Source organism: Entelurus aequoreus, linkage group LG07 (genome assembly GCF_033978785.1).
Source record: "Entelurus aequoreus isolate RoL-2023_Sb linkage group LG07, RoL_Eaeq_v1.1, whole genome shotgun sequence".
Lineage (NCBI taxonomy): Eukaryota > Metazoa > Chordata > Actinopteri > Syngnathiformes > Syngnathidae > Entelurus > Entelurus aequoreus.
Genome location: NC_084737.1, coordinates 26,421,748 through 26,444,383, shown reverse-complemented (window position 1 = coordinate 26,444,383; position 22,636 = coordinate 26,421,748). Strand labels below are relative to the sequence as shown.

Genomic DNA, 22,636 nt, shown 5'->3' with positions numbered 1-22,636 from the left:
TAAATTCCTTGCAATAGCTGGTTGAGAAAGGTTTTTCTTAAACTTTTCAACAATTTGCTCACGCATTTGTTGACAAAGTGGTGACCCTCGCCCAATCCTTGTTTGTGAATGACTGAGCATTTCATGGAATCTACTTTTATACCCAATCATGGCACCCACCTGTTCCCAATTTGCCTGTTCACCTGTGGGATGTTCCAAATAACTGTTTGATGAGCATTCCTCAACTTTATCAGTATTTATTGCCACCTTTCCCAACTTCTTTGTCACGTGTTGCTGGCATCAAATTCTAAAGTTAATGATTATTTGCAAAAAAATTTTTTTTATCAGTTTGAACATCAAATATGTTGTCTTTGTAGCATATTCAACTGAATATGGGTTGAAAATGATTTGCAAATCATTGTATTACATTTATATTTACATCTAACACAATTTCCCAACTCATATGGAAACGGGGTTTGTACAATCGTTAGTTTTGAGCTAAGTCTTTAACAGTTTGACAAGTTGCTATATCTTGAGATGAAGTCAATTGGAAGCATTGGGTTGCAGAATTGCTTTAAGAGGAAATGCGAAAGTCATTGGTAGTCACGTGGGGTGCTGCGTCAACTAGAAGAAACGTTGTGCCTTAATGTTGCCTACAGGATACTGTGATAACAGAACAGCACATAACTTTTAACCTGTAGCATACACTTACAAGACATGGAGAGTATACCTTTTCCAAAATAATTTAACCATTTTAAAAACATTACAACTTTTTTACATAACTACAAAATTGGTCAATTTTTTTTCAAGTTTTTTAGGACATGCAGGAACACTGATAAAAACAAAAACAAACATTAAAAAAACACCAAGTCATATTGCACATATACTATGATAAAGAATACTCGTACCCAGCACGGCATGCTGGTCATGGGACTCTTCCAGCTCTTTCAGGCATTCCCCAAGCATGTCCCATAGCTCATCCAACAACAGCTGCTCGCTGAGGAGAGGAAGGTCTGGGAGTTTCTCCTCACTCTCTGACTGGCCATTTCCTTCTTCATCTGATGAAAACATTTCCATATAATTTATCAAAACAGGAGATAATTGAATAAGTAACTGCTGTTATTTTTCAGTGACCTCTTTCAATCCAGTTGTGGACGAATGTCATTGCATGCATAAAATAAACCACGGTGAGATAAAACTAATGTTAAATTTCATCGACATCGACGTCCCACTGGGGTGAGTTTTTCCTTGCCCGTATGTGGGCTCTGTACTGAGGATGTCGTTGTGGCTTGTGCAGCCCTTTGAGACACTTGTGATTTAGGGCTGTATAAATAAACTGATTGATTGAAATGTTCGTTACTTTGAGACCTTTGTCATGGTTTCTAAACAATGGAAATAACGTTTCTACCCATAAGCATCCTATAAACAAATCAATAAGCAAGCATCCACTGAGGACTTTGAACACGTTATGGGTGTGCATGTCTCACCCAAAGGTGCAGATTCTTGCTCTACAGGGGATGGCTGGTCCACATCCATTGGTGAGTCATCTCTCTGGGCTGCCTGGGCCTCTGACACAGACTGCATTTCAGCCTGCACAGACCAGCATCCAGAAGGGACATACGATGACCAAATGGGGAAAAAGAAGGGAGAAAGGAATTAGTATTGGGGACTGATATTACCATGTATTAGGACATTCACACATTCCAATGATAAATGAGCTGGGGTTGAGCAGGTATGGGAAAAGCATGTAGCAATATCAGCCAGCAACCACACAAGGGGGCTTGACATTTTTTTAACCAGCACATTCGCATTGTTTTTGTTTACAGCCAAACATGCCAATGCAAATACATTTATAGTATATGAAGTTGATCACTGACATTCGAGTCATCATGGCATTTGTTAAAACATGAGGCATAACTTTTTACACAGCAAGGTGCAGACAAGGTTACATTTTGACATTTGGTTGTGCCACAAATATATAACGTTATTAATCTAGTTCTATCTCTTGCATGTTCATCTGAAAAAGTTTGCAATGCTGTAATTTTTTCAAAATGCAAACAGCAACATGGTATGTCTAAATAAAACCAGTCAAAAGCCTAGAGCAATATTATAAAACACAATTTATAGGCCCATCAAAAATGATGTATAAGAAAGTGTGTGTGAGGTGTGTACAGGAGGGAGTATGTCTAATGTCAAAGCGGCCCATGCTAACCGTGGCAGCAGCAGCTGTGCCAGCAGGGGGAGCAGCACCAGTGGGGGCATGAGAGGCCTCCACTGAAGATCCGGCGGTGACGGCGGCAGCAGTGGGTGGTGGTGCTTGTATAAGGCGGCGTGCCCGCTGACCCTCTCTCACCATCTGGATAATGGCATCAGCCTCTGCCTCAAGTTGACGGACAGCAGCCTGAATGCTGCTGGCTGAGCCCAGACTGGACGAGCCTGTACGTTGAGCAAGAGGTTGCGTTATCGCTCAATTCATCATCTGGGTTTCCTACTTGTACAGTAGGGTGAATGCATATTCTCACCTAATCGCCCTGTCTGTTTGGCTTTCTTGTTGGCACGTCGTGTGTCCTCACGTAGCTGAATAATAACCTGCAACACTCTGAGGAAAAATTTCTGGGTCGACGTCTTAGAAGTAAGTGAACTCATACAAGGGAGCTGTAGTTCTCGTCCGCCAAGTGTTCGCTTTTGTGCAGCCACAATCACTACACTCTCTGCTCCATCGAACCTGTGCCGCCAACAAAGAAATCATTTAAGGTAAAGTAAACTGTAGTTACAAACAACAAGCATTGATAATTAAATGGTATCAGCAAAAAACAAAGGGATGGCACTTAAAAAATGTCAGAGCAACATTTGATGACTTATCCCTCAGAGTGAGCAAAAGTTGCCATTGCCAACCTGCTGGTCATTTTGCCCTTCAGTCTGGCAGAGATGGAAGAGTCCTCAGGAGGTGCATCAGGGGAATGAGAATCTGCATGTGCTCGTCTCTGTTGCTCCAAGTTGTACTCTCGAAGTTCAGCCAGTAACGTACCTGAGACAGAAATAATTTTAATGTGTAAGAAAAGCGACTATGCAAAATTAAGATTATCTACATAGCACTGACCGATCTGTTTGCAAAGAGTATAACCAAGGTGTCTTGCTCCACTGAGCAACAGTCTCAGCACAGTGTCTCTGGTTGAACAGTCCCCTCTAGATAACTGAAGCAAAATATTAGCTGCATCCTCCAGTCCTTCCTCTGAACATGAGTGGGAAGTCAACACCTTATGAAGACAAGAGAGCAAAGAGAGACCAAAAGGGTTTACATTTAAGTTTGCAATCATTAAAGGCATAATTTAAAGTTGGAAAGAGGAAAGGTGGACAACCCATCTGCACATATAGTGTACTCAAAATTTTTAAAATTGTGCAAATGTTCGTTTATTCCAGCAATTACATTTACAAGGTGAAAGTAATATGATATAGGCTAATAACGTGCAGTTCAAGCTATTTTGAGCCTTCTTTTGATATAATTTTGAGGATTACGGCTTACAGTATAAAATCTTTGAATTGAAAATCTTGGAAAATTTGGGGTTTTCAAAAACTGAGTCATGATCATCAAAATCATAACAAAGGCTTGACATGTCTCACTTTGCATTTAATGTGTTTATATCACATATTACTGTATTTTCACATTTGGAATTGAGTTGCTGACAAGGACGAATTTTTGCACATTAAACATTTTTTTAGTTTTACCTGTATTGGTTAATTTTATTTGAGTATGAAAAGAAATTATACATCTGATTCAATTTTGGACTGAAACTAACAAGATCTGTACAATGCATTTTTTATACCTCCACTGAAAGTTGAAGCTGTTTCTCTGTAAGTCCAGTGGAAATCATCTTGTCACTCTCTGTGCAACTTGGAGTGCTCTTCATTTTTGCTGTTTGTGTAGAAAAGAATAATTATACAAAACCCTCATTTATAACCTGCAAATAACATTTTGTAAGATTACAACATTCTACCTGTGGAGACTGTTCCAGTGGATGTTGGTATAGAGATGGCTGTGGAAGATGAGAAAACTAACAGACTTGACCCTGAGGTGGTGCTCTGGGTTGCAATTCCCCCAGAGGCCACTGTTCCCACCGCAGTAGATTGGACGCTTGATGCTGCTCCCTGCGTGGTTACAGGGGCTGTAGATCCTGAGCTGGTTGCTGGGCTTGGGTTGGCTGTCTGTGGAGTCGGGTGGCCAGCAGGCACCTCTGTGGCCTTGTTGTCAGGCAGGGCAATGGATATGAGGGAGAGCAGACGCAGCAGCTTTTCAGTGAGCAGGGAGCTTCGCCTAATTACAGGGTGGGACAGCATGTTCATCAACTGACCAAGGGGGGAACTCTCAAGGCTTAACTGTAATCCATCAGCCTCCGCACTGCCCCCAAGAAGCACAGTTTTCATTGATGCTTTTCCCTTGCGACTGACATTCATGTTGTCCAGCTTTACAAGCAGGTCCCAAAAATCAGTGGAGATTCCCAGTGACTGGGGAGTAGCAGCAGAGGAGCCGAAAGAGTTCTGTGTGCTGGAAGCATTGGAGTTTGGGTTGTTTAGAGACTGGGAACTTGACCTTGATCCTCCACCTATACCTCCCACACCCGAGGAGCTCGGACAAAGGCGAGATTCCAGGTCAGAGGATGACAGACACAGATCCTTACAACGCTGCTGAGTGAAATGGCTGGGGAACACCTGTAAGGACAAGCAGAAAAAAGTGATTCAGTAAGTATACCTACCATTAGGGATGGGAATCGAAAATTGGTTCTTTTAAGAACTGGTTCACAGTGTATCAATTCCTTAGAATGCTTGCCATTTTTTCCCAAACGGTTCTCTTATCGATTCTTCCGGGTGGAGATGACGTCATTACCCAACGTTCGCAGTGACAGACAGCAAAATGGCAGAGCCCGGGCGCAACAAAGGCTCTAAAGTTGACTAAATTTTACAAGAAAAGATTGCAACAATCCTACTTGTAATAATTATAAGGTTGCTAGCGCATCAAAAGAAGGACATACGAGCAATATGCTGAAACATCTGAACACAGTAAGCAATAATTATAAATGAAAGTCGCGTTTTGAACCGCTCCTATCTAATCCCAGCAGCAGTAACGCTAGCACTTCATCTGAATACAACAGGTACTAACACCTCCTATCATGTTAGCGTTATTTGTTCAATTCAAATGAATGCCTTCTCATTTAGATGAGCATGACGAGAAACGGATTCTGACTGGCTCTGAGGCAAGCAACTCCAGTTCACATCTGCTGCTAGACCATACATCCATCCATCCACCCATTTTCTACCGCTTGTCCCGTTTGGGGTCACGGGGGGTGCTGGCGTCTATCTCAGCTGCATTCGGGCGGAAGGCGCGGGACACCCTGGACAAGTCGCAACCTCATCGCAGATGCTGCTAGACCAGTGCTTCTCAATTATTTTCTGTTATTCCCCCTAGGAAGAAGAAACTATTTTGTGCCCCTGCCCCCTCCTCCGCGACAATAACATAATTTGTCCATAAAATTGTTGTAAGTACACCTCTGAATAACATTGTATCCTTATCAACAACATTAAATAAATCAATACACCAGTCTTTCCTCGTGTCCTACTGTAGTCACAGGAAAGTCAAGGGCTACATACACTTTGTCATATTCTAGTAATAAAAAATAAAAAATTTCTCCGAGATCACACTTGGCATCGTATCGCCCCACTATTTGAGAAAGACTTTGCTAGACGAATGTAACAGAGCAGCGACAAAGGTCAAAAGTTAGCATTTTTGGTTGGTGAATGTTTAATTTTAGTCAGAGAAAAGTTGCATGTTTTCCTGCAACCAGATTTTCCCTCAGTCATTATACAGGTGAAACTCATAAAATTAGAATATGGTGTAAAAGTCCATTCAGGTCAGCAATTAACTTCAAATGTGAAACTAATCTGTGATATTAACTCAATACATGCAAAAATGGGATATGTCATGCATTTATTTGTTATAATTTTGATCATCATTTTCGGTTTCAGGGCAAATCACCCTACGGGGACAGCACTCGCAAAAATGACTAATGATTTATTGGTAACGATGGATTCTGATGCGTCATCTATGTTGCTGCTTCTTGGTCTAAGCGCTTCTTTCGATACTGTCGATCATAATATTTTATTAGCGCGTATCAAAACACGTATTGGTATGTCAGACTTAGCCTTGTCTTGGTTTAACTCTTATCTTACTGACAGGATGCAGTGAGTCTCCCACAACAATGTGACATCGCACTATGTTAAGGTAACGTGCGGAGTTCACCAGGGTTCGGTTCTTGGCCCTGCACTCTTAGTATCATTTAGATTGTACATGCTGCCGCTAGGCGACATCATACGCAAATACGGTGTTAGCTTTCACTGTTATGCTGATGACACCCAACTCTACATGCCCCTAAAGCTGACCAACACGCCGGACTGTAGTCAGCTGGAGGCATGTCTTAATGAAATTTAACAATGGATGTCCGCTAACTTTTTGCAACCCAACGCCAAGAAAATGCAAATGCTGATTATCGGTCCTGCTAGACACCAACATTTATTTAATAATACCATCTTAACATTTGACAACCAAACAATTACACAAGACGACTCGGTAAAGAATCTGGGTATTATCTTCAACCCAACTCTCTCGTTTGAGTCACACATTAAGAGTGTTACTAAAACGGCCTTCTTTCATCTCCGTAATACCGCTAATATTCGTTCCTTTTTGTCCTCTAGCGACGCTGAGATCATTATTCATGCGTTCGTTACGTCTTGTCTCGATTACTGTAACGTATTATGTTCAAGTCTCCCTATGTCTAGCATTAAAAGATTACAGTTGGTACAAAATGCGGCTGCTAGACTTTTGACAAGAACAAGAAAGTTTGATCATATTACGCCTATACTGGCTCACCTGCACTGGCTTCCTGTGCACTTAAGATGTGACTTTAAGGTTTTACTACTTACGTATAAAATACTACACAGTCTAGCTCCAGCCTATCTTGCCGATTGTATTGTACCATATGTCCCGGCAAGAAATCTGCGTTCAAAGAACTCCGGCTTATTGGTGATTCCCAGAGCCCAAAAAAAGTCTGCGGGCTATAGAGCGTTTTCTATTCGGGCTCCAGTACTATGGAATGCCCTCCCGGTAACAGTTAGAGATGCTACCTCAGTAGAAGCATTTAACTCCCATCTTAAAACTCATTTGTATACTATAGCCTTTAAATAGACCCCCTTTTTAGACCAGTTGATCTGCCGTTTCTTTTCTTTTCTCTTCTGCCCCCCTCTCGCTTGTGGAGGGGGGGGGGACACAGGTCCGGTGGCCATGGATGAAGTGCTGGCTTGGGTGGACCGCTCGCCTATGCATCGGTTGGGGACATCTCTGCGCTGCTGACCCGTCTCCGCTCAGGATGGTTTCCTGCTGGCCCCACTATGGACTGGACTCTCACTATTGTGTTAGATCCACTATGGACTGGACTTTCACTAATATGTTAGATCCACTATGGACTGGACTTTCACAATATTATGTCAGACCCACTCCACACATCCATTGCTTACGGTCTCCCCTAGAGTGGGGGGTGGGGGTTACCCACATATGCGGTCCTCTCCAAGGTTTCTCATATTCATTCACACCGACGTCCCACTGTGGTGAGTTTTCCTTGCCCTTATGTGGGCTCTGTACCGAGGATGTCGTTGTGGCTTGTTTGAAACACTTGTGATTTAGGGCTATATAAATAAACATTGATTGATTGATTGAGTTATGTGAGATTTTCAATTCAAAGTTTTCATAAACTAAGCAATAATCATCACAATTGTAACTAGGGCTGCAACAACTAATCGATTAAAATCGATTATAAAAATAGTTGGCGATTAATTTAGTCATCGATTCGTTGGATCTATGCTATGCGCATGCGCTGAGGCTACATTTTTTATTTATTTATTTTTTGTTAAATAAACCTTTATTTATAAACTGCAACGTTTACAAACAGCTGAGAAACAATCAAAATAAGTACAAAAACAGTACAAAACAGCGCCAGGGGGGCGCTGAGGCTACGTCTCATGAGGTGGCAGTAAGCCAGCCAATGATGTGTCATGTGCAGCTCACGTGACGACGAGGAGATTTTTTTAAGGAATCGAAGCAGCAACTGTTGTGTATTAACTTTCAGAGTGTTAGGAACTTCTTGGAGAGTGCATTTTCTGTGTTGTTTTGAGTGGCAACAGGCATTCGTGAGTTCAGCTTTTTTGTGAGTAACGTTAACGTTATCCCTTTGTTGCAACGCGGGCTGATATGTGTCTCCGGCACATTTGACTCCGTTTTGAGAGAGAAAACGCACGGTTACCAATGTCGAAATAAACGTAGCGGACAGAAATATCTCAGGTTCGTTTCATAATGGGTCAATGTAGCCGGGCCCGATAAAGCTATATAAATATATTTAGATTTGAGTGTCGCTTTAGTATAACTACCGGTAAACGTTATGAAGGTGCTGGAATATTTCATGCTTTTATTCAGAGGCAGCCTAAAATTAATCCTTTATTATTCACAACAGAAACGTGTACAATATCTGATTCAGTTCTGATCTGATGAGTTACATTTCTGTGTTATTATTTGTGTATGCTGCATCCCCAATGTCCATTTATTTAATTTAGCTTTTTTTTTAATGTGGCGGCGTATTTGCCTTTTACGTCAGAAATTATTAATTAAATCAACTAGGTATGTATTGAGTTACATGTAAATGATGCTACTATGTACGTTCATTATATGGTTTCTCTCATTTCATAAAAAAACAAGCCAGCATTAGTGACTTGGTACAAAGGAAGGTATGCACAACACAGCAAGCGGCTGCATTGACTGAAAGGATAGAAAGGATAGAAATGTAGTTTGTCTCCTTTATCCGATTATTAATCGATTAATCGAAGTAACAATCGACAGATTTATCGATTATCAAATGAGTTGTTAGTTGCAGCCCTAATTGTAACCAATAAAAGGTTTGGCATATCTCACTTTGCATGTAATAAGTTAATATCACATGTTACTAAATGTTACATTCTTGTGGAAATTTGCACATGATTAAATTCTACGGAAAAATATTAATTTCTTATATTTATTTACAAAAAAAATACTTCTTTCTTCTCTACTACATATGGCTCTTAAGACCTCATTGTAGGCTTTGTAAGGTCATGTTACATCTAAACTAAACAATAGATGCTAATCCACCCTTTTTTTCAAATCGATAAGAGAACCGTTAAGGAAACGAATCGTTAAGCAAAATCGGAACCAGCAAAATCTTATCAATTCCCATCCCTGCCTACCATGGATCAGCATAAAATAAAAATGAATAACAAATTAGATAAGGATATGTGACAACTTACCTTAGCAAGTTGGATGAGTGTGTCTAACACATGCCGACAGACCACTGGGGCAGCTTGTGGGTGGATGTGTACAGTGGAGCCCCCACCTCCAGCACACGTGACCGCTGCAGTAGCTCCTGTCACTCCTCCCAAGGGTGCAGATGCTGCAGAACCCCCAGCAGAGTGACGGTCAGCATGTTTTCTACCAGATACACGTTGGATCTGGAAGATGTTAGTCCGGCAGCCCAAGGCAGCATCCATAGACACAGAGAGCCAAGAAAGTTGGCTAGAACTGCGAGACTCTACCCTGTTTAGAAGCTCCAGGGAAGAAGAGGAGGAGGAAGAGGAGGATGAAGAGGTAGCTGATCCTTTTCCCCCACAGCCTCCCTGGGAGCTCCTTTTCCCCCGAGAGTCTTCGAGACGGGAGGTCTCCACACACACCTCACTCTCACTGCTGCGTTGGAGAATGGATAACAGGCTGCGAATGACCCACCCACGTGTCTGAGAGTGGTAGCAAAGATTCCTGAGCACACGGTGTAGACGGCTGGTGTTAAGCTTCGGTTCATCCACAAAAAGCAACACCAGCAGGCAGGACAAGGCCTCGTGGTCCAGTAGCAATCGGCCACGCAGACGCAACAGAGAATCCACACTGGAATTGGATGGTCTGAAGGACAAAAGTGGATTTCAGTTAATTTATCAATATCTATATTTTATGGTTCCAAAAAAAGTCAAAAGAAAACAGATGTTAGGCTCACCTATGGTTAGATCCACCACCCATCTGAAATGGGCCTCTCCCCTGTACTGCTAATCTGGTGTACTGGACGCCACGATTGCTCCCTAGCCGACTGGTGAAGGCTGGTGAACGCAGAATGGCTGATAGAGCTGATGTTGAGCTATGACCGAACAGCCTCTCATGCATAAGTTGTCTTTGCCGGGCCTCCTGCTCTCTACGCAATGCTGCTGCTTCAGCTGCAATGTCCGGAGGCATGACAGCCAACACGCTGTCCTCCATGTCTTCCAATACACTACGTCGGAGCTCTGAGGGCAGGGTTTGGATGAACGTAACAGGGTCTAGAGGAGTATCTCCCTGTGGGGGTTGTTGGGAAACCTCCCTGCGCTGTTGCTCTGCTCGTTGCTGGGCAAGGACCTAAAAGTAGCAAACAGTTTACCATCATGTTCTGTAAAATCATAACTTGTCTCAATTCCTTTATCAACTTTTAATATATATTAGTATTACTCTATCAAGTTGAAATATATATGAGTAATCAGTCCATGTATAGCTTCTATATTTCTTACCTCCTCTTGAATGGCAGGTGGCAAAGCAGCCAGAAACTCAGGGCTGACCTCTGTAACTCCTGGCCCTCCAAGTACCGGTGCTGTAGAAGATGGCAGGCTTGGGGCAGCTGCTATGCGGGAAGGTGGTCTTATACCCAACTGATTTTGAAGCACTTCTCTTCGAATGTCCTCAGGAAGAGCTGCCAAGAAAGATGGATCCACACCTTCTGGAAGACTTATTCCTGTGATGACAAAAACAGCAATATTTTAAGACATCAAAACTGTGTTGTCATGTGTGAGCGAGGTGATATAGGTTAAATCAATAACATTTATTTGTTCAAAAATATACACCCAACTGTACCTGCAAGTGGGTCCTCGTCCTCATTGCTTGTGGATGGAAGAGGCTCTTCTTGGATAGCCTGTGATTGGCTGTCAGCACTGTCACTCCTGGTAATTACTTCACCAGCAGACGACACTGAAAAGGAGCTAATACAACGAAAATAACACCTTCAGAATCCATTAAATTGATTTAAAAAAACATTCCCCCTTAATAATTACATATTCATAAACAAAGGCAATATTTTCAAGAGCTCACCCAGTCTCTGTGCCTGTCTGCCTTTCAGTCAGCCCACTTTCCCCACTGACAGACAGATCTTGAGACACATGGGTAGGCTGGACAGGGTTGGAAGAAGCTTCTTCTTGTGTGGCAGAGGCAGGGCTGCTGGTGTCCATAGGTGACCCCTCTAGTTGTGACACACCCACCACTGCAGGCTCTGAGGTCTCTGCAATATCTGGGCTTAAGGAGGCTGGGGGAAAAGTTTAAAAAACTAATTACAATGTACTGTATGACCAGCATTAAATTCTTTGTGGAACTGATTTCTGAACTAAGCACAGGTCAGATGTAAATTATGTATGTATCCTTGCTCATGGACAGTCTGTATATAGAGTGTGAGTCTACCTTCCCTGCCTTCATCCAACGCTTCTCCTCCTCCACCACCACAACTTTCTCCACTGCCTCTCTCACCGATTGTGGGTGCTGGGGACATTTCCATCTGAGATGCTTCTGCTTCACTGTTAGGCCTGTCAGCTGTAGACAAGGGCGGAAGGTGCGTTCCTGCCAGAGCCGCCAATGAGCTGACATGTGACTCTGCCAAAAGCAGGTCTGCCATTGGTTGGTGGACCTGCTGGTTTATTGCCGTTTCCAACGAAACTAGGGCTTGTTCGTGTGGAGCTGGGGTAGTTGGAGTGACCTCTCCAGAAGGGGAAGCAGTGAGTTCCAGACAGGATACTGCACCTCCTTGAGCCTGTACACCTTCTGCAACAGATAAAAAAATAGTCAATCGAGTGATGACTTTTAGATGAAGTTACATTTTAATAGATTTAAACAGGCTTCATGGCCTGACAGATACACCCATTTTCTTGACGATTAAAAAATACACAAATTGGCCAAAGTTTAATTGTGTCTAATGCACTCAACATTGCAGAGGGAACTAAGTCTAAGTCCATCCATCCATTTTCTACCGCTTGTCCCTTTCGGGGTCGCGGGTAAGTAAAATAAGTTAATTGTGTGACATGTTTAAACTCATCAAAAAAGTTTTAGGATCAATCGAAACAGTTATACAAGATGGCGACGCCCTGACTGTACTTAGAGGGGGGGTTACCCACATATGCGGTCCCCTCCAAGGTTTCTCATAGTCATTCACATCGACGTCCCTTGTGTGGGCTCTGTGCCGAGGATGTCGTTGGGGCTTGTGCAGCCCTTTGAGACTTTTGTGATTTAGGGCTATATAAATAAACATTGATTGATTATGGAAACGGTTAAAACACCAAGAAAGCAGCCATAATTGTTGACTGCACAGTGCTGAAAATGATTTTGCATGGAAGCTTTAGTTCCATTTAAAATGAAAGACAAATCTATCACATGAAAAGATAACAGCACCAACAATTTGTTGTCAAAAGATTCCACAGCAGAATCAGTAATATAAGATGGAGTATACAATCATGTTCAACAATAACACAATTTACTACAACATCACCACAGCACACCTAGCTTAAGAACATTGATGTCATTTCGGTTTTAATTTTCCCGCAGATGTTTCCAAGTAGTTGTGGCATTGCCATAAGAAAGACAGTAGGCTGTATAGTTATCTCCCAGATCTGGTGTGATCCTAAAACTATACAAACTACTACCTCATCCCATAGCACGCTCTGTTGACTCTTGATTCCCTGTGATTTAATTGAAGGACACCCATTTGAGATGACTGAACAATACCAAAACCCTGTCAAAATAGTAATACCTGCGGTGTTTTCTGCACCATTAATTGTCCCTAATCCAGAACCCTAGAGACAAGGAAATAGAAAGTTAATTAATAAAATGTATATGTTTGTACTACTAATATGTAAATAAAATCCACAACATTAGAAAATACTTCTACTAGTATGTAATGTGCAAACCTGCAGGCTCTGTTCCCTCGCCTGCTCTGCTCCAGAAGCTTTCCGCTCATTTTGTTTGGATTCTTCCTCTTCAGCCAGCTGCCGTCTTCGCTTCTCTCTACGTTCCTCTAACTCCTCATCTCGCAGACCCTCTAGATGCTGAAGGATTGGCACCTTCACAACTGAAAGGAACATGACATGTAGCCATTTTAGCTTAGTTCATCAGTTAAAAAGAAAGAAAAACCCGGCTTGTGAAGAGCGATGTGTGCTTTTTTTGTCATTGTCTTCAAAAATCTCTCACACGTACGGGTTTAATCTGGCCCGCGAAATGAGTTTGTGAAGTATAAAAATTAGCTGCAATTTTTTTTTATAAAAAACTGCTGTTCTAAATGTGTCCACTGGATGATGCAATAGCAATTGGAGTGTAACCCACATCACATTGTTTAAGATGACGTGTCAGCTGACTTTAAACGCCCTCTGGATTGGCTGTCACTCCTCCAATCAGCTGAGGTGCAAGCAATCAGCTGTTCCTATTGTGGTCGGCAGCAGACAAATGCTGTGGCAACGCACAATACCTTTTTTGACTGTAAATTATCGACTCAACAGATAAAATAATGAAACTGTAAGATGCAAAGACTTAAGTCAACTTGACCATTATCTTTGTAGTTAACATTCCGTGCAGTGCACGCAATTTGTTGACGGCACAATGTTTCTTAATTTGTTGTTAGTTCTATTTTCTTTTATGCTTTAATCTACTATGTTCCAATTATTACATTTGTAGTTATGTAACCCTTAATTCAGTTATAATGGTGTCATTTGACAATTGTTTTGATTCTAATTCTAATATTTGAATGATAAATTAATGTGTTGTGGCAATTGTGGATGTCACCAAAGCTGCAGTTTTAGGAAACACTTGGTTGCTTTTCCCAAACACAACTTTAATGAACTGCCAACATGAGAATACTGAACAGGAAGTGCTTTAAGTTAAATGGCTTTGTAAATACACTGAGACTTAGTTTAAATTAATTGTGTTCTTCATGGTGTTTTGAAACCGCACCAATTTTTTCCTCAGAATTTTTAACTAACTTGAAGTGTTTTGCCAAGAAGATAATTTGTAACATGTACATTTTCAGAATGTGTTTGTTCTATTTTTGGTCGAAGTAAAACAAAGAAAACAATTTTGAAGTTTTCTTTATTTTTAAATTATGCCATGATTTTACCAGTTCGGCCCGCATAGGAATACATTTTCCTCCATGTGACCCCTGAGCTAAAATGAGTTTGACACCCCTGCTCTAAACAGACCAGAAACTAACTAGATTTGCTACTACCGTATTTTTCGGACTATAAGTCGCTCCGGAGTATACGTCGCACCGGCCGAAAATGCACAATAAAGAAGGAAAAAAACATATATACGTCGCACTGGAGTATAAGTCGCATATTTGGGGAAAATTTATTTGATAAAATCCAACACCAAGAATAGACATTTGAAAAGCAATTTAAAATAAATAAAGAATAGTGAACAACAGGCTGAATAAGTGTACGCCATATGACGCACAAATAACCAACTGAGAACGTGCCTGGTATGTTAACGCAACACATCATGGCAAGAGTCATTCAAATAACTATAACACATAGAACATGCTATACGTTTACCAAACAATCTGTCACTCCCGATCGCTAAATCCGATGAAATCCTCCTCCCCGCTGTCGCCTCTGGTATGCGCCGTTTCCTTTCTTTCTGCTGCTCGAACGCCGTTCTCTGCTGCATATTACACTACGTCTAGCTTGTAATCTGCAGTATATGATTTCCTTTTCCGTGCCATTTTAGTTCAGCCCTTCTCAGTTTTTATAAGTTACCCCGCCAATGTTGATGTGATCCATTTTAGTAGCTACGGGAGTAGCATATAGCAGTTAGCATCCCATGACCCACAATGAACTTCTGCCATGACCCTCCCCCGCCAATTCTTATTGGTTGACGTGTGAGTGACGATTGCTGACGTGTGTGTGACGATTGCTGCCATTTGCTTAGTCTCTTACGCGAATGAGATAAATAATATAATTTGATATTTTACGGTAATGTGTTAATTAATTTCACACATAAGTCGCTCCGGAGTATATGGCGCACCCACGGCCAAACTATGAAAAAAACTGTGATTTATAATCCGAAAAATACGGTAATCACTTTTATGGTGATAATTAATAGGGTTCTGAATTAAGGTTATGCGATAGATGGACGACATGATGTAAATTTGGCCGCTGATAGTTTTTAATATGTTGATGACACATTCCAGCTGTGTCCTGCAAATTTGACAGCGACAAGCGAATGACCACGTCTTCAATACAATGTACTATTCTAACTAGCGGCCCTACACAGTGCAAAGCCACTTCTAAGTCAGCAATCCTTGACTACGGAGCAGCAAATAAGCTATGTTTCTTACAAATATCATTGCTGGAAAATGAGGAATAGCGAAACATGCCACACGACAGACATGAGTATATGCTAACCACTAACAAAAAGCTAGAGCTCTTGAATGTAAACAAAAGTGGACAGATCGATACAATTATCGACAGTAACAATACAAAAGTATAGTATCAATATAGAGACTAGAGTTGTTCGATCAGTATTTTATAAAATCAGAAAGTCTTGTTTTTTTGGTATTTTAAACATGTAAAAATAGTCTCTTTCTTGATGGCTAGCAATGCAGCTAATGGGAGCAATCCATTCTACCTCTAAATCATTTAAATATGCATTCAAAACCAGTCACCAATACTTAATTTACGTTCCGTAACCTGTATAATAAACAAGCAGTAGCAATGCTGCTACTGTAAGCGTGAACACTGAGGAACTATTTTTCTAGTGTACTAACACATCGGCATGCTACAATATTGGCCATAGAAGATAACTACGGAAAGAGGTAAGCTAGTCTCTAAGTCAGCACGAAATGTGTTTGAGTTTGTAATGCACAACTCAATGCGGTAAGACTCCAATATGTACTGACTGAAAAACATGAACAATCATATTAAAGTATCTGTAAAGTATTAGCCAACATTTCATGTTTTGTTTGTACACAGCTAGCCAGACAGCGTATGTACTGTAGTTGTACAACACGCATGACGTGCAGCATGTATCATGATTGATAGTAAAGTGTGGCTCACTCGATGGACAGTTGTGCATTCGGTCTGCTGGCCGGGGACATTTTCATTCGATTATTTGGGGCTAAGCATGCTATTTGTGTCGAAATAGCTTGTCTCCAAAGTCCACATTTGCAGCTTCGTGTCAATTCGACTAGGGCTGCAACAACTACCGGTAATTGGTTAAATTGATTAAAATCGATTATAAAAATAGTTGGCGATTAATTTAGTCATCGATTCGTTGGATCTATGCTATGCGCATGCGCAGAGGCAATTTGTATTTTTTTTTCATAAACCTTTATTTATAAACTGCAACATGTACAAAGACCTGAGAAACAATCAAAATAAGTATGGTGCCAGTATGCTGTTTTTTTCTTCCAATAAATACTGGAAAGGATAGAAATGTAGTTTGTCTCTTTTATCCGATTATTAATCGATTAATCGAAGTAATAATCGACAGATTAATCGATTATCAAATTAATCGTTAGTTGCAGCCCTAAATTCGACCTCACTCTGCTCCAACTTCATACCCTCTTCTCCGTGCAAGCTTTGATAAATAGCAGTTAATCTTCCGTTCATTCAGTTTAAAAAAGATAAGGTTTTGAATCCTTATTTGTCCAAAAGTAGTCATATTCGTTGTCTGTTACCAAATCTGCCATGATTAGAACTCACTCGTGTTTGAATCCGCAAGTAGGAACACAAGTTGTTGCCAGAAGTTGGATGCGTGCTGCTATGGAAATGGAAATCAATGCGCGGCAATGATTAAAATGACCAAATAGTAAAAATATTGATCCATATTACATATTGTTATGAACGTGTCTGTTTCTACATTATATATAGACTTGCAGCATGTATATAAAACGTTGTTGTAGGACTATGAAGTTGTTTGAGGGTTTTTGAAGACTATAACGGTGACTCCCATTAGCCACATCTTCCAAGCATTTTTTATCATCTTTAAAACCCTAAAAAAATATGTGTTCTTGTCTCTCATAATGATAGTGAACATCAGGCAAAATTAAAAAAAAGTGCAGTTCCCCTTTAAATTTTAACACTTACCTGCTACACAGTCGTGCATACTTTCAGCATCCAGCACTTTACACTCATCTGTCCATCTAGTTAAAGCGGTGGGAATGCTAGATAGAGTGCCTAGAGAATGTACAAACATGTGAAACAATGTAAGACCATGTGAAACAGCCCTAAACTAAAATACCTTATTATGATAATAAAGGATTGGGTTTTGTCACCTGCTTGACCTCCTGTGCTGCTCTGTTCATGGAAAAAGTCATCGAGTAATTCGTCATCGGAACGAGCAATAATATGAACGTCCTCATTTCCAACCAAAAGGCGAGCTCGACCACGAGATTGCAGAGGCAGCGAGCTGGAAAGTTGCAAAATGTCAGCTGCAGCACTGGGGCCCAACAACCTAAATGCAGTTAAGCAGTGGACAATTTCAAAGTCAAGATAGGTACCGAACTAAAATGTTTATTGTGGTTACAAATTATTGATGGAAAAAAACATATCAGTGATTCTCAAACTGTGGTACAAGTACTACTAGTGGTATGAAAGCTTTATCTAGGGGTGCATCAAAGAATCACTTGATTAAAGTACAATATTTTATTTTACTATATTTAAACACAGTGGTACTGTTCAAACTGTGTAATTTTAAAGTGGCCAAAATATTAAATAGTTGTTCAATAAAACCTCTGCCTTGTTTTTAATGAATACTTAAGCATACTACACTACTGCATTTTAATGCTTGTTTAAATTATGGTGGTAATTGGAGAGACACGTTTTTCTCAGGTAGTAGTTGGTGAAAAAAGTTTGAGAACCATTGATTAACATCAACTGATATGCACTTGCCTTTGAAGGATGAGTGGAGGGTTAGGCTGGCGGTTTCCAGGGTAGTGGACATGGATGGTGTGCCCACTGTTGGCAGTGAGCTGGCGAAGCGTCCGCTGGCTGCGACCCATGCCTTGTGCCAGCCGGCTGCTTGTGCCTGCTACACCCAGAGTGAGGGAACCGTGGTCAGCATGACGCACCATCAGTGGGTGGGAACTAGGGATGTTGCCAGGGGAAGGAGGGATGTCAGCTGATGGAAGAACAGAAAACGCAGTTAGACATATGGAAAAGTTCTGCGAAAACTTTAATATAACAAAAAAAAATTGTTTCAAGTGTCTTTATTAACAATTATTCCAATTTAGATGTTTATTGCAAATGGCAGTTCAGATGCTACATTACAATTGTATCGTGTAAGTGAAACCACATTTGGGTGCTTACCATTGTTGGAAAACATGTTGTCAAACTCGATGATGAGGTCATCATCCCGGTCAAACCTTTCGAAGCGGATGTGAGGGGAAGCATTGATGTCAGGGAAATCCTCATCCAACTCCATCTCAGAACCTTCATCATCGTCATCCTCATCGCCTTCCTCATCATCCTTAACAAATGGCAGCCATGAGTTTTAAGACAATCCATACGAGTTGAGTAAACATCTAGCTATTGACCCATACCTGGTCCTCCTCCTCCTCTTCTTCCTCTTCCTCCTCTTCATCCTGGCTGTCTTCATCATCATTGCTGCCACTAGAATCTTCTTCTTGTGTGTGCTCCTCATCTTCTGGTTCTAGGATATTCATAGAGTCTAGCCATAGAGGAAAAGGAAAGGTAAGCGATTGTCAATTTATTATTTTTGTCAAATCAGATTAATAACACTTTTGAATTGTGATAATCACGAAAAAAAGTGCAGTAAATTGCTCTCTTGCATAATTTAAATTAACTTTAAAAACACCCCAATATTTTGACACAAAAGCAATTGTATTGTCAGAATGTCACACTAACATTAATAAAAATTATGTAATTAAATGTACACCATTTATTTGCTAAAAATGTGCCATAAGTTTTAACCTAATTTCTATCAGAATGTATTTTGAAACAAAACTAGTCTGTACACCATTTATTTGCTAAAAATTTGCCATAAGTTTTAACCTAATTTCTATCAGAATGTATTTTGAAACTAAACTAGTCACAGACGGGTGTATGCATTGACATGATCATTGTCCGTATAACAACACATGCCACCTTTCAGGTAACCATCCGCAATTAAGGTAAAGGAGCATGTGCGCTCCAAAAATATTGGGTGATTACGCTGTGTTGATAAATGATTAATGCAATACTTTGTGATCAACCAAGGTAAATTTGTCAGCCCTACCAAAAACAAACTGAATTTTGCAGTTTAAATATACACAATAGTGAACAATTTTGTATATAATGTTTTTTCTTATACCAACCTTCTCTATTAGCCTGAAGAGTGGATGCCTGACTGATATTGGAGGGGGCCTCATCCATCAATACATCCTCTTGTGACTCATCCTCACCACTTCGTCCCACTGAAAGACAACAGTTGTCAGAGGGATTGCTTTCTTACAAAATGATTTTCTTCCCTCACAATTACACACCTATAATTGTACTGTTGACCGTACCACCGTCTCTCTCAAGTAGCTCATCAATCAGATCCACCAACTCGTTTTCCACCTTTATGCACATAAAATGTTAAAGCCAAAGTGCACAGGTATGGTTTCAGATTGTAAAGTTATGTTCAGCAACTTATCACACACACACACACACACACACACACACACACACACACACACACACACACACACACACACACACACACACACACACACACACACACACACACACACACACACACACACACACACACACACACACACACACACACACACACACACACACACACACACACACACACACACACACACACACACACACACACACACACACACACACACACACACACACACACACACACACACACACACCAATACCCTGGCAAAACAATGCTAATCACCTGCATTGCCTGTGTGCTGAGAACCTCTGGTTGGCCAGCTATGACAACTGTATCGCCCTCTGTTTCTCCATCCATCAAATCACTGTCAGCTCCCTGCACCCTGTGGCTTCCCTCCACTGGCTCAGCCTCACCAGATTCTCCTGGAATTTCAGATATCACAACTTATTATAATAATTACCATTGTAAAAACTAGATCTAGTGCTAACATTATTCATCTAACACATTAAGGTTGTGCAGCAGCTGATTCATGAGAACAAGTTTAGAAGTTTCAGTTTATCATCTTTCTTTCAGTTGGATTTATCAAACAAAGTATTTAGTGAACCTGACCGTTGACATGTGTCGCATACCTTGATCCTGAGCGTTGCTGTTGCTATCCCTTGCTGTGCCCACTGAGTCATGTTCAGTCTTGCTCTTGCTGGATCCTCCTTTACCCCCAAACAAACTGCTGGGCTGGTTAACAATACGCGACAGAGTTTCTAGAGGCTTGAGGGCAGCATTCACTGTGTTGGCCATGTTGGGGCTTTACCAATGAAAGAAGAGGAACAGGTTTTACTTCAATATAATCTGCATTACAAATTGCAATTCAATTTATTTTGGCAAAAAACAAATGGATTATATCCAATTAAATTCTTCAAAGACTATTTTGTCTTTGAGAATCAAAAAAACTGTTGCAGAAGACAGCTTATTAGCCATATATTTACATACCTAGACAAATCCAAGCTGTGAGGCACACGGGCCAAGTCATTGACCAGTCCTTTTTTGAGAAAAAGCCTTATGATATTATTCATGCCATTGTGTTGTGTCTTGGCTGCTGCTGTGCTATAGAAACTGGACGTGGAGGGACATGACTCCATTATAGTGCTGATGATGCACATCACTGCTTGAAGCCTGTGACCGACAAGTAAGCATTGGAGGTTTGCAACACTGATCAAGGATTGTAATGCCATCAGTGTCCTAATCCTACTTACCGGGCATGTTTTTCAGCCCCTTCCGTCATTCCTAAAGCCCGACTGAGGGCAGCCTTCACCTCATTAACCAGAGCAACCTGGGCATCGGTGCCAGTGCCTGCAGCTGCTAGGCTGGCAAGGAAAAGGCGGGCCAAGGCTGGGGTGTCTTTGTCCTCTGCATTCTGGGTGTGAGGCAGCAAATGGTCGAGCACAAAGGCTAGAACACTGCAATCCTGTAAGGATACAGATGAAACAGGTAAACAAAGTACATTTTACACTGAAGGCAATCCAACTTAAGCATGTATTAAAATAAAAATAGCTTGTCACTCACCTCCTTAATAAGCTCAGACTGTCCTGCAGTGTAGCAGTAAGAGGCAATTAAAGTGGCAATGCCAACATACGAGCGCACCAGTTCAGCCAGCAGTCTCAGGATGGTGGAGGTTGGCATTAAAGGTTTGCGTGCCTTTACCTTTGCGGCTTTAGCCTCCTCTGAGCTGCTACTTTTATCACCCTCCTGCTCTTTCTTTTCCTCTCGCATCTCTTCAGGTGTAGAAGCTAGGAAAGTTAATGTATTATAGATTCACGTTGTATTAAGTTTTTTAGTGCATTAGGAAACGACAAATGAAATAGTCAAAATGTTTATATGACTTTTAAATAATATTTTGTGTAGCAAATGAAATAAAAATGATCTCACACCTTCTCCTTGTGGTGTGCCCGACTGGGACGACTCTGCCACAGCTCCATCAGCAGCAAAAACTTGAGCCTAAAAAAAGACAGCAATGTTAGAGTTTAACGGTTTTATATAATGTATGTTTTCACTAAAGACTTCATCAAGCTCACATTAATATGGAACGCAGATTGGGAGTCAAAGTCACTGCCCTGACGAGTGAGACGATATTGTTGGTAAACATCATCGCCAACATCCTGTAACATCTGGCACATGTCTTGGCCGCCAGGCACCGCTGTCACACGTTCTTCTGGGCGCTCAGCTTCAAAGACAAATTAAATGTTCAATTATCAAGGTAAAACAGCAACAAATTAGATTATTTTTAAATGACAATAATTGAAATAGTATACATTCTTCTGGCGCATGGTAGGCAGCCAAGGCATTGAGCATGTCGTATATGACCTCCTTGATAGTTTCAGGAATAGACGGTAAAGGAGACAATTTGAGAGGAGTTGTTTTCACCAGCTGCACAGCATTGGGCCCCTTAATTCGAAGATTCTCAAATTCGTCATCAGAGGCTATAGAAATAAACAGAAAACTACCAGTAAATGAATGCTCGCAAAATACAAGACTCAATGACAATCACACACCTGTGCCAGCTCCACGGGGTGCCGGCAGAGCAATGCGAACACAATTGCTGGCAGTTTCAGCAAAGCATTCAGGGTTACGGCAGGCAGCAGGGCCCAGGACCCGCAGGATATAGTTGATTTCCCTTGAGCCAAGGCTGCCTGACACCACACCTGATGTGGTGCTACCTGCTCCACTGGTCACAGCAGATCTAACAACCTGTAGCAACAAATAAACATATTTTTTTATGGTAATCACAGAACTCAGTTCCATTAATAAAAATTATTCAGAAAATACTTCAACTAAAACAACAAAATTGTGTTTCTTTTGAGCGTATTCAAATAAAAAAAATCA

The 22,636-nt window shown here is 41.1% G+C and overlaps 1 protein-coding gene across 13 annotated transcripts in view; it reads right to left on the bottom strand.

Annotated features, from left to right (window-relative positions):
* huwe1 (HECT, UBA and WWE domain containing E3 ubiquitin protein ligase 1) overlaps positions 1 to 22,636 on the bottom strand; it is an 86,526-nt gene that overhangs the window by 10,869 nt on the left and 53,021 nt on the right. For 8 of the 13 annotated variants that reach the window (XM_062053053.1, XM_062053062.1, XM_062053059.1 and 5 more), the window contains 32 exons: positions 22,306 to 22,501; positions 22,066 to 22,233; positions 21,829 to 21,977; positions 21,685 to 21,751; positions 21,320 to 21,543; positions 21,010 to 21,221; positions 20,747 to 20,929; positions 20,389 to 20,561; positions 20,042 to 20,181; positions 19,626 to 19,701; positions 19,458 to 19,556; positions 18,684 to 18,811; positions 18,451 to 18,610; positions 18,034 to 18,262; positions 17,418 to 17,596; positions 17,230 to 17,319; positions 13,063 to 13,223; positions 12,906 to 12,948; positions 11,567 to 11,923; positions 11,204 to 11,414; positions 10,970 to 11,094; positions 10,630 to 10,850; positions 10,089 to 10,480; positions 9,355 to 9,997; positions 3,975 to 4,686; positions 3,804 to 3,892; positions 3,080 to 3,236; positions 2,876 to 3,007; positions 2,502 to 2,717; positions 2,192 to 2,415; positions 1,467 to 1,569; positions 888 to 1,037 (listed from right to left, as the gene is read on the bottom strand). In XM_062053053.1, coding sequence (XP_061909037.1) covers positions 888 to 1,037; positions 1,467 to 1,569; positions 2,192 to 2,415; positions 2,502 to 2,717; positions 2,876 to 3,007; positions 3,080 to 3,236; positions 3,804 to 3,892; positions 3,975 to 4,686; positions 9,355 to 9,997; positions 10,089 to 10,480; positions 10,630 to 10,850; positions 10,970 to 11,094; positions 11,204 to 11,414; positions 11,567 to 11,923; positions 12,906 to 12,948; positions 13,063 to 13,223; positions 17,230 to 17,319; positions 17,418 to 17,596; positions 18,034 to 18,262; positions 18,451 to 18,610; positions 18,684 to 18,811; positions 19,458 to 19,556; positions 19,626 to 19,701; positions 20,042 to 20,181; positions 20,389 to 20,561; positions 20,747 to 20,929; positions 21,010 to 21,221; positions 21,320 to 21,543; positions 21,685 to 21,751; positions 21,829 to 21,977; positions 22,066 to 22,233; positions 22,306 to 22,501 — 6,409 coding nt within the window. Of the gene's footprint in view, positions 1 to 887; positions 1,038 to 1,466; positions 1,570 to 2,191; positions 2,416 to 2,501; positions 2,718 to 2,874; positions 3,008 to 3,079; positions 3,237 to 3,803; positions 3,893 to 3,974; positions 4,687 to 9,354; positions 9,998 to 10,088; positions 10,481 to 10,629; positions 10,851 to 10,969; positions 11,095 to 11,203; positions 11,415 to 11,566; positions 11,924 to 12,905; positions 12,949 to 13,062; positions 13,224 to 17,229; positions 17,320 to 17,417; positions 17,597 to 18,033; positions 18,263 to 18,450; positions 18,611 to 18,683; positions 18,812 to 19,457; positions 19,557 to 19,625; positions 19,702 to 20,041; positions 20,182 to 20,388; positions 20,562 to 20,746; positions 20,930 to 21,009; positions 21,222 to 21,319; positions 21,544 to 21,684; positions 21,752 to 21,828; positions 21,978 to 22,065; positions 22,234 to 22,305; positions 22,502 to 22,636 lie in introns of all 13 variants that reach the window. The other 5 variants (XM_062053058.1, XM_062053064.1, XM_062053063.1 and 2 more) reach the window with 5 other exon arrangements.